The sequence below is a fragment of the Ambystoma mexicanum genome, chromosome 1p (assembly GCF_040938575.1).
Source record: "Ambystoma mexicanum isolate Mex_15411 chromosome 1p, UKY_AmexF1_1, whole genome shotgun sequence".
Classification (NCBI taxonomy): Eukaryota; Metazoa; Chordata; class Amphibia; order Caudata; family Ambystomatidae; genus Ambystoma; species Ambystoma mexicanum.
In genome coordinates this window covers 999,699,163-999,711,166 of record NC_090921.1, presented here as the reverse complement: position 1 = coordinate 999,711,166, position 12,004 = coordinate 999,699,163, and the positions used below count along the sequence as shown (strand labels likewise).

At 46.0% G+C, this 12,004-nt stretch overlaps 1 protein-coding gene across 1 annotated transcript in view; it reads right to left on the bottom strand.

Moving 5' to 3' along the window:
* HYDIN (HYDIN axonemal central pair apparatus protein) overlaps nt 1-12,004 on the bottom strand; it is a 3,273,799-nt gene that overhangs the window by 281,340 nt on the left and 2,980,455 nt on the right. The window contains exon 76 of the mRNA XM_069654775.1: nt 5,496-5,665. Coding sequence (XP_069510876.1) covers nt 5,496-5,665 — 170 coding nt within the window. The remainder of the gene's footprint in view (nt 1-5,495; nt 5,666-12,004) is intronic.

Genomic DNA, 12,004 nt, shown 5'->3' with positions numbered 1-12,004 from the left:
AGATTTTGAGGAGGCTCTTTCCCTGCTAGTTTGTAACATTCCAGAATGGCCAAAATAATCCATCTGGAAATGGTCTGTTTTGTTATCGGTAGTCCCAATTTGTGTCGTGAGTAACCAACGAACAGTTGGTCTGCTTGCCTAATCCTAGCAAGTCTGCTGATGTAAAAGCTTAAAGCCCACCTTGTGTCCAGCCTATGTAGCCTTTCTTCCTCTTTCCCCGGATGGGGAGGAGGATAGAATGAAGGTAATGTAATTTTCTGAGTGATGTGGAATTCAGAAACCACCTTTGGAAGGAAATTAGGCTTCACCTGTAGGACAACTTTGTTTTTATTAAAAATTGTATGAGGGGGTTTACAAGATAGAGCTTGTAATTCGCTCACCCTTCTAGCAGATGTTAGTGCCACTAATAAGACAGTTTTAAGGGTGAGAAATCTTAGCGAACAAGAGTGGAGTGGTTCGAAAGGAGTACCCATAAGGAAATTTAAGACTAAATTTAAGTCCCATAAGGAAACTTGGAATGGTCTTGGGGGATAGACATTAGTTAATCCCTTTAGAAATAGTATTACTAAGGGTAATGTGAAATACGATGGCTCCTCTGCAGTGCGCTTGAAGATTGATAGCGCTGCGAGATAGCCCTTGATAGTGCCAACTTGAAGGCCTGAATTTGCCAAATAGAGTAGAAAGGATAACACCGTTGGTGTACCACATGAAAAGAGGTTGATATTCTCTTCTCTACACCAGTTGCAAAATGTGTTCCAACGGCAGCGGTATAAAGACTTTGTTGCTGGCTTTCTGGCCGAAAGCAACACCTCCATGACGTCATCAGGGAGGTCCTAATCCGTGTATCTCAACCTTTCAGGAGCCAAGCGTGAAGGTTGAGGGTTCTGATGTCTGGATGGAGAACCTGACCTCCCTTCTGTGAGAGAAGATTCTCCTTGAGTGGAAGGCGAATTGCAGGGCAGATGGACATGTCCAGAAGGTCCGGGTACCACGTTCTCCTGGCCCAGTCTGGGGCAATTAGGATCATGGTCCCCCGGAATCTTCTCAACCTCCTGATCATTTGAGGAATGACAGGGACTGGTGGAAACGCGTACAGAAGTGGAAACTCCCAGTCCACTACGAACGCGTCCCCTAGTGCTCCTCTCGGGGGAAATTCCCTTGAACAAAACAGATCGCACTTCCTGTTGGTACTGGTGGCGAACAGATCCACTTGAGGGGTTCCCCAAAGGGCGAAGATCTCCTGAAGGACTTCCTGAGCTAGTTCCCACTCATGGGAGACTGTGCCCTGCCTGCTCAGAGAGTCCGCCGTCAAGTTCTTCTGTCCGGCTAGATGAACTGCCGATAGAGAGATTCCTTCTTGAATTGCCCAAAACCAGAGCTGCATTGCCTCTCTGCACAGTGGCAGTGATCCCACGCCTCCTCTTTTGTTGATGTAGTGCATGGCCACTGTGTTGTCCGTCATTATCAAGAAATGTTTCCCTGTACTGATGGCAGTAAAGCTTTCAGCGCTAGTCTGATCGCTCTCAGCTCCAATAGGTTGATGTGTAGTCTGGACTCCGATGGAGACCAACGACCGCTGACGGTCAAGTCGTTGGCATGGGCTCCCCACCCCGTGAGTGAGGCGTTCGTGACTACTGTTATCTCCGGGCCATGGTTGCCAGAACGGTTCTCCTTTCAAAATGTTCTCTCGATAAGACCACCATTGAAGGTCTCGGGCTACCTTGTCCGGAATCCGAAGGAGATCTGTCATTTTTCCTGAGAACTGCTACCACTGGGTTCTTAGTGCCCACTGGAGAGATCTCATTCTCAGGCGAGCCTCTGGCACAAGGAAGATGCAGGATGCCATGAGGCATAGCAACCTCAAAAAGTCAAAGGCTGGGAGACGTTGGGCATTTTGAAACTTGGTGACCATCTGCAGAATATCTTGAGCCCTCACCTCTGGTGGCAAGGCTTTTCCCAGAGAAGTGTCCAGGACCGCTCCGATTGAACTGGAGTCTCTGTGATGGTATCATCTGTGACTTCTTTAAATTGAGAGAGACGCCCAGTTTGTGAAGGAAGTGGCAGACATAATCTAGTTGGATCTGAGCTTGTTCTGAAGATACAGCCCTGATCAGCCAATTGTCCTGGTAGGGGTAGATGTGAATCCCTCCCCTCCTTAGACTTGCAGCCACTACTGACATTAACGTGGCGGAGGTCAGCCCAAATGGCAGAACTCGAAATTGATAATGAGAGCCGCCAATTGCGAACCTCAGGTATTTCCTGTGTTTGAGATGGATTGGCACATGGAAGTAGGCATCCTGGAGGTCCAGAGATACCAGCCAGTCCTGGAGCTGGAGGGCATGAAGGATCTGAGAGAGAGTTACCATCTTGAACTTGTCCTTCCTGAGGAACTTATTCAATTCTCTTAAGTCCAAGATAGGTCTCAGTCCTCCGTCTTTCTTCGGTATGAGAAAGCAGGGGGAGTACCAGCCCTTGTTCCTCCCCGCTACAGGTACCGGGTCTATGGCACCTTTCTCTAGCAGGTCTACAATTTCCTGCAAGAGGAGCGGATCTGGAACTTTCAGAGAACTGTTCCCCGGTGGATGACTCTGAGGGATGCGTAGAAAAGGCAGGCAGTAACCTTGGGCAACTGTCTCCAATGCCCAAGCATCTGACGTAATAGCCTGCCGTCACATGTTGAGTTAACCTGCCCCCTACTGGTGTCATGTGAGGAGAGTCCTCAGAGCGGTTTGGGGGCGGCTGATGCAGATGCCGAGGGTAAAGAGGCACCTGCTGCTGCTGAGGCTGCGGCTTTTGTATTTTTAACCCGTCCACCTCCGGTGAATCTTTTCTGACCCCTTTGAACCGGCTGTCCTCTGCCTCTTCCGACTGCAGAATAGAAGCGAAAGGACTTACCTCTCCAAGAGGTTGCTGAGGGGCAATATGATGTCTGACGGATTGCAGATCCCAGGGATTTTGCTGCTGCCTTTGATGTTTGTAGCTTTTCTAAACTGTCATCCGCCTTCTTACCAAACAAAGAAGAGCGGTCAAAGGGCATATTCAAGAGTCTGCTTTGCACATCTGGAGCAAAACCAAACTTTCGCAACCAAGCAAATCTCCGGGTTGTTGTACTTGCCGCCATGGCCCTGCTGATACTGTCAGCAGAATCGATGCCAGTTTGAAGGGATTCGCACATTGCGTCTTTACCATCCTTAATGATGTTTAGAAACGCTTCCCTTCCTTTTCCCTCTGGGAGGCAGTCAGCCGCTGATGAAGCACACTCTCAAAGTGTGTGGCTGAACCTTGCGGGTGTACAAGTAGCACTGATGGATTTCAACGCCATGCTACATGCAGAAAAGACTTTTTCGGCCATCTCTTTTCATCCCTGTCCTGTGGAACAGTAGGTTAAGCCGATTTACTACCTGATGAAGTTGCTGCCTGAACAACCAGACTCTCCGGAGTTGGGTGTCTGGATAAATATTCAGGGTCAGCAGTAGACACCCTATAGTTGGCTGATAATTTTTTGTTAACCGCCGGGATAACCTCATGCCGCGTGAAATGGCATCACAGGATCCTCCTGTGGACCTTTAACCAAAATGTCTGTGAGCTTGTCTTGCTGAAAAGCAGGTGAGGGTGTAGACCACCCCATAAACTCTATTATCCTTGCCATCAAGGTTCTATAAGGGGTTTCAGATGTTCCCCTGGGTCTGGTTTGGCAAATTACACTTCTGGGGAAGTGTCCAACCCACTTGCTTCATGTAAGAATTCTTGTAGGTCTTTTAACTTGCTTTCCTCAGAGGTAAATTCCTCTGGTACAGGAGTTGCAGATACCTGCAACTCAAAAGGTATTTCCTGATCCGAATTCTCCCCTTCTTCATAAATAGATGATAAGGCTCTGGAATGATCAGATCTTGGAATGGTATAAATCCCATTTCCAGAGCAGAAGGGGCCAAATTCGTCATAATTGGCTGAGAAAACGTCGACGCGGACGTTAAAGGCTTCAAAGGAATCGAGAAAGTTGGTAGAGGCCTCGAGGAACTCGAGAGTATCGGAATTCTACTTGAGGTTGTCGACGACATTCTCGTGATCGAGGCTCTGGGTATGGCCACTGGCTGTGAGGTGGCCGTGGGTTTGTCCTTTCTCGGCATCGACGTCGAAGATGGCGCCGAATCGACTGACCTGTGCGTCGAAGAACCCTTCGATAATGGCGAAGACGCAGATCTATGGGTCGAAGGGACTTTCGACAATGGTGTTGAAGACGCGACCTTGCCTTTGCTCGAGGGTTCGTGGCGCTCTCGAGTAACTTCTTTCGCCGGGTGCTGCGACTCGCAGCGTTTTGATTTTTCGGGTCTTTCACCCAGGGTATCACCCTCAGCAGTCTTCGAGGGGGTTGAGGCCGCTTTCTCGAAGACGCTAAGCATCTTTTTCCTGAATTCCTCCCACTCAGCCTGAGAGCTATGTTTTGTGGGGCAGAAGACCCTTTTCGGGAAATGGAAGAAGACGACGAGGAAGGGGATCTTCGACATCTCTTTTTTGAATGCTTAGATCTCGAAGAGTGATGGGAACTGCTTCGAGACCTAGAACGAGAATGTCTTTTGTGATGGCGAGGAGATGAATGTCTCGACTCCGCCGAGGAAACTTTTGAAGAAGTTTTAACTGCCTTACCTCTCTCGAGCTTCCCCTTACGCTACTTCAAGGCTTTCACCGTCATGGACATGCAGTCCTCGCACTCCGAACAATGGCGCTCGACTCCCAGGCACCACAAACAGATCCTGTGAGGATCCGTCAACGACATTTTCTTTCCACAGTCTCGACATTTTTTGAAGCCGGACCGTGAAGTCGTCGGTTCGGATGAGGAAGCCATCGAGTATGAGTCGGTATTCGAGTAATAATGAAGTCTATTTGACTGAAGAACTGAGCAACGATATTCCGAGGCACCACGAAGCGTGGAAAATGGAACTGAGCAACGGACGCTGCGCGTGGCTATTTATGGGCATGGTGACGTCGGCGCCGATACGGTGGCTGTCGAGGGACACAAACTCGACGGGCGGCGATGCGCAGCGCCCTCTACTTAGAAAAAATGTTCCAAGGCCAGCAAGCTGGAGACGAATTATCAAAGATAAGGAATACGTCGGAGGACACAATCCCTTCGAATAGGAGTTTCTCCAACCCTAACATTATCAATAAAGGTTTTGCAAATTGCATCCATTGTGTCAGTGTTGATACTTGTGATAGCATGCCTTCCCTACACAAGCCAGTTGGAAAAAGAAATCCTTCAAGGTGTTCATTAATACAAACGAAATATCAGACAAAACACAGCCAAACACTTTGCCAAATTGTGTTAGTCTAATTAGAGTGTAAGCCTACATAACATTGCATCACTATGTCTATAAAACTTTACATTATGCTGAAAGACATGAAAGAAAAGTGTTAACTGACCAATAGTTTTTCAAGTGTTCTAATCGAAACATCAGGGAGAATCCATAAGCACCATACATGTATCAATAGTGGCTTACCTGACTTCCCTGTCCTCATTGTTCTTGATCACAAGGGTCTGGTGGTTAGTTGGCATACCAGCATAGTAGATAAAGCAAGGCCCAAAGTCATGCTTTCTGAAGGAAAAATGAACCCCTGGAACCACAGCAGAACCTTGGAGGGAACACTTGAATATTGGGCCGTTGCTTATCTGAAAAGAGAATGGCAACACCAGTTTCAAAGCTTGATGATGTAGGGTGGAACAGAAAACCATGAGATGTCCATAAAACCCTAACAGTAATTACTGACCCTTGCTGAGAAGTTTATGTATAAATAATCAGTCTGGTGAAAGCTGAACGGCTCGACTAAGAGGCAGGGCTGACTTAGGCACTGGTCCTTCCCAATGCCTCTGCCCCTTCAACCTTGGTGCGGGAGGTCCGATATACCTTATTATCAAAGGACTTTTCTCAAAGAACACAACTAGCTATGATCAAATACACTTCATGGTATTTTAATGGGCTGCCGGATTCTATTACATGCTATACATTTCTTTTCCAAGTTATGAACGGCTTCACTTTGAGGAATGTGTGGTGAAGTAAAGGATTGAACATTTTGACAACTCTTAAAATGTACCTTTGGTTGCTACTGGGCCCCCCCCAATGCATAATCAGAAAGCTTTTTTAACCCCTGTGGACAAAATGGGCTAGGATTTTACAATCATATGTGGAGGGGCTAATGGTGGAGTTCCAGGGTGGCCTATGGAGTTTCTGCAGTCTCATATAATCAGATTTAATGTCCCTTTCTGATGTGTCCCACCTTGATGATATTTGATCCTCCAAATGGCCAGTGCAGAGGGTATTATGAGGGTATTTGGGGGTGGTTTGAATGTTTTTATAATACAGCTGGCTATAAACAGGTGCATCTGTTAGTGCCACAAAGGGATAAATAGAAGTCCAGATCGATTTCCATTAGCTGTCCACATATGTATATAGCTATTTATAGCAAATGGGATCCAGATAACATTTTGAAGTGGGAGCATTTTACACTTTTTTGTAAAAGCAATTTATTCCCAATGGGGATATATTTCAACTCTTAAAAACGGTATCCTTTTCTAATCCATACTTCTTTGCACATAGTAGTCCAAGTTAAAAGCTGGGTTTCTACCAGTAATAATATTTGATCTCCTTCCTGTGACAACGCTCTGCTGGTACCAATGATGCAAATGTATCTGAGGAGCTATGACGGTGGAAGCACAAAATAGTATCTCTGTGTCCATTTTAACCTATTTTTCACCCACAGAGTATTTGACTGCTTTTGTGGAATGAAAGTGGCTGATATGCTGATATCTCTTGTCTTTCTGGTCAGGGGTCGAAGATGACACCAAGATTACATGCAGAAGACTAAAAGGGTAGCAAAGGAGGAGGACACATGTTTTCCAGAGGAGGGGATTGGATAGTTGTGGAAATAAGAGAATCTCTGTTTTGGAGGGCTTTAGGGATTGAGATTTAAGAAGAGGGACTACATCCATGATGAAGACAGCAGGGAGACAAGCAGAGACCGAGGAATGGAGGGAGTCAGCAAAGGAAGGGAAAGAAGAAAATCTGGGAGTCGTCAGCATAGAAGTGAAATGAGAATTTAAAGGATTCAATAAGAGAGAAGAGAGGAATAGCAGAGGAACAAGTACAGAACCTTGCAGGACACCATAAAGGAGAGAATGAGGGGAGGAAGTTTGACCTGTTCAAGAAACCGAGTAGGTGCGATCAAAGAGATTTGAGTGAAAACAGCGAGCAATGGAATCAGGAAATCCCAAAGCTTTGAGAGCAGAGTGGGTGGTCAAGAAATGACAAGCACACTAAAAACTATGATAAAAGAAATAAGCCACCATTCTAGCAGAATGGTGACTCTTCTGTGCATTACTGTGGCTGATTTGACAGCCTGCGAGTAAAAATCACATAAAAGTAATTAAAGTATGTCCACTGCCACCAGCCATAATAGTAATAATAATGGTAGGCTTGTCACTTTAACAGAAATGTTACAGGAACAATGAGAAAGGGGATACAATTTATCTCCCCATCACTCCACATAAGGTGGGGGTGGGCTGGTCTCAAAATATCAAATGTAAGGGGGATGAAAATCCCTCTCTACCCTTGAGAACAGTAGTTCTGTAAGGTAGGTCAAGAAAAAATAAAAAGGGAAGACCAATGGGCAACCTAACAACACTGCACAGAAAGTGCTGTGTGCTACACAAATAAAATGTAGATGCCCAAAACGTTGTAGGAAGATACAGATTTCAAAATAAACTATGGAGAGTCTGAAAAATGACACCCATAAAAAGAGTAAAATAAAGGAAAAAAGGTTCCCACTCACTCAGGAACATGGAAAAAGAATCCACAAGTCCAGGAAAAAGTGCTGGGGGTCTCAGAGTGGAGGGAGATTTGGCATAGAAATGCAAATTTTACTTAAAATAACTAGTGCCTTTGAACACTTTATATACTGCAATGAAAGAAAATGGTTGGGCGGATAAGGATACTCGCATGTAATGTGACTGACTCAAATAGGTTAGAAGACCACGTTAAGGATGGATATGAGAGATGTACTTATTAGAAAACTGTAAAGAATATACCCTGAACAAGACGTACATGATACAGCTACTTTGATAGTGAATCCAGAGGGATGGGTATACTTTTTCACAAGAGCATGGGATATACGGAGGAAATGCATACGTTGACCTGAGGGCACATATAGATTAATTAGGGGAAGTATTGATTAACAACACTCTACTGACAGTGGGTGGTTTCTATGGGCCCAAGAGACTCAAACAGGAGTTTTACAGGGAATTATGTCTTATGCTAAGATGAACTGCGCTAAAGTAAATTTAGGGGGTGGTTTATAATGTCCTCCCAGATCCAAAATTGGACAGGACATCAATGATTAGGGATATAAGTAATTCATCCCAAGAGTTCCATAAATGGTTGCAGGTCCGTGGTGTCAATGACATCTGAAGAGTGCTTCACCCAGAAGAGAAATAATTCACTATTACTCAGATCTTTTTCTGGCCTATGTCTTGAGAGATGCGATTAGGGCTAAAAGTCAAGAGATTATGATTTCTGACCATGTGTCAGAGACTTTGAAAGTAATGTTGAAAGGTCATGTTGCTGGATCAACCAGGTGGTCTCTCAATCCGTCACTTTGAGATTCTGTAATGTTAGGGAGGACTTGGGAGTGGAAGATAGAAGAATTTTTCAAGATAGCATTAACGCCCTACTCAGTGGGCATACATGGCAATTAAAGGGCCGTTAGCCCAAGTCAGGTAGTCTAACAAGGGCTCTGGGGCATTAATGGGCAGTTATGCCCCTGAGTAGGTAGTTAACTTTGTTAGCACCCCAAGGCCTTCATCACGAGGGGGGAATAGCTTTTTATTTAAGGGAAAATGAGCCATGCAGTTCAAATGTGTCTTAGTCCCCTTAAAAAAAGGGCTGCCAACTAAAGATGGCCAGCTATGACGTAGAAAAAGAGGTATCAGGCAATCCTGTCCCCGAATATAATGTCGCCATACATATAGTCGCCAGGAAACGGCATAGGTGACATTATATATGGGGTAAATGGCAGCAGGGGTAGCAGGGGGTCCGCAGCTCCCTTTAAAAAAAAAAAACATGTTCCAATGATAACGTCTCTGCAAAAAAACAGCGCCATTCTTGCATAGCGACATTTTTGCGGGGACATTATCACACAGAACCGAAAAAGGACATTGACCCTTTTCTATGTCTAGCACTAGTGGCTCAGCAGAGTCCAATTGGTTGCGAAGTGGGAAGATGGAGGAAGAGGTTAAAAATGAGGGGATGGGTGGGTGCAATGGAGGTATGAGGGCAGAAGGAAATGAGGTGTGAGGGGGGAAACAGGGCAGAGTAAGACACAGAACGCAGGCTGTCACTGGAATTCCACGTTCGCATTATGTGCATCCTGATTGGCCCAGGGCTCACCTGGGTGCTAATGATAATTCTGTTTCTAGGGACTCTCCAAATGTTCTGGAACCCTTTCAAAACAACTATGTTCAGGTATTCATTAATCATTCAACATTCAACATCAAGGAGAAGAAAAAGACAACAGTTAACTCTTTGGTGAAAATAAAAAAATGCTGAGAATATAAATGTTCAAATGGGAAGGGAGGAAGACAAGCAGGCACTCATGTCAATGAAGGAGGAATTGAAAATGGGACCTAATGCTAACACTGTGTGGGAGTTATTGATTAATAATCAGAATGTTTAGGAACAAGGTGACAAAGCACAAAGTCTACTGGCATGGACATATAAAACTGTGTTGGAGGAGAGGACAGTGACACAAGCACACCAGTAAATACTGAGGGGATAAACAAATGCTTTTACAACTTTCACAAAGAAATATGTTCTGACACTTTGCTCCCCTCGCCAACACCTTGTTTCACTGCTGTGCATCGTCTTCAATGATTGCATAAATAGTGAGTCCTTAACTTAAAGTATGCGTGAACCGCTTATTACCCTCATCCCTAAACCAAATGGGGACAACACACAATGTGGTAATTACAGACCTCTGTCTAATGACCACTGTTAAATGCGGTTAAGGGTGAAGATATATGCCATAAGGCTAGAGACCACTAAATGAAACAATTTACCTGTCCCAGGTGGGCTTTCTGAATGGGCTGTATGGCATGGTTAATATAACGCAGTTGTCATGATCTCTGCTTCCAAAAGGTCAGGGTTTTCCCAACTCGCTAGGAAGCAGATCCATAACCCAGGTTCCGAGTGCCAACCAGTCCCAATTGGGACCTTTTGGACCCAGTCCTGGCGCCAGTGGCACCAGGCTCATAAATATGCCCAGTCCCAGCGCTGGAAGCGCCGGGCTCATAATGCTTGGGTGGACTTACCTGCAGCAGACCATGCTGCTTACTTGCCTGCCAGTTGAGCCTCTGATCCTCTTCTGTTTGGAACTACTTTTCCTGTTGGGTGGGGCAGGAGCCACTCCCTAGATTCAGAACACTGGAACTCTTCTGGAAAGCAGGAACTCTGTTCTTATCTAGGCATGGCTGTGGAAGGAGACACCTAAGCACTACAGGAGGCTATTTAAACCACACCCGATGGATGAATCTTGCTTTGCGTTATTCTGCATCCTCTGCAGCAGAACGTTCATCGTGTCTTCTGCATCTGATCCTGGGCCTAAGGAAAAAGGCTTACCATCCTGAATCCAGTCTTCAGCAACACCTATAAAGACAAGAAAGAACAGGTTAGCATTACGGTCTTCAGTGACAGCTCTTCACTTACCTGGTCCATCGGCTGTCACCAACGCCTCGCGCTGCATTCCGGCATCTGAAAGACAAAGGCTTACCTATTCTTCGCACGCTCCGGAGGCCTTCGGCGCTGCATCCCGCATCTGAAAGACAAAACAAGGTGCGTTTAAAGACATTGGGGAACTTTAATACTCACGTGCCATTACTCCTTTCCACATCTAACCCAGTGGGTATTCCGGCACCCTGCAGCCGCTCCGAACTTGTACCTGCAAAATAAAAAGACAGAGCGCATCGTGAAGCAGGCAACAAGCGCTTACTTACGTGCTTCCAGGCGCTTCTATTCATCACACGGGCTCCATCTTCAACTCACTTCAGCCCGTCATCCGCCATCGCCGGAACCCTGCAAAACAAGAAACATCATTACTAAAGACTTTAAAGACATTAGAATTACTCGAAACTTACCGTTCGTGCAGTAAACGACGGACAGCAGTCCTCTGAAGTCAAGAGGCCTGCTCCCCTTATCCAGTGAAGAAACTGGTTACAGCACCCTGCCCCGAGGCAGATGGAGAGCACAGCGTTCACTTACCTAAGGTGAGAGCGTTAACCTTTGGGGTTCTACAGGAGAAGAGAAAGTGAAGAAGAGAGAGACATTCAATTACCCAGTTCCTTAATCCCATATTTTCTATCTGCAGACATCTTACCCTTCGAGTCAGACATACAGTGCACAGAGGTCCAGCCCAAAGAGCCAGCCGTGTGTTACACATCACCTTTGAAGATACGGTATACGCCCAGTCAAGACCGGCACCTCTACGGGAATCAGGTGAGCGTTACAGAACGCAAAGCCTACCACAAAACTCCCATCCAGGCGCTATGGAAACCTCGGATACCGACCAGCTAGCCCAGTTACTTGGGGAACTAAGGGCAGAAGTGCATGCAGCCCGTCAGGAAACGAACGCTCTAAGAAGGGAACTGATTATTTCCAAGAAGCGAACAGATGATCTCGCTAGACAATTGCTACAGTCACAAGCCGGACAGACCCCGTTACCCGCATCTGGGGGAAATCTTCCTTCTACATCCTCTATGAATCCAGTGCAGATCAACCTACCTGGTAATGTACCTCTGGCTCCACCCGAACGATTTTCTGGTGACCCAAAGAGGTTTGCAGTATTTATCAATCAGTGCCGGTTGCATTTCTTATGCCGGCCAGCAGCCTTTCCAACTGATCAAGCTAAAGTAGCTTTCGTGCTTTCGTACCTTAGTGGCAATGCGGCAGACTGGTCGATCCCTCTA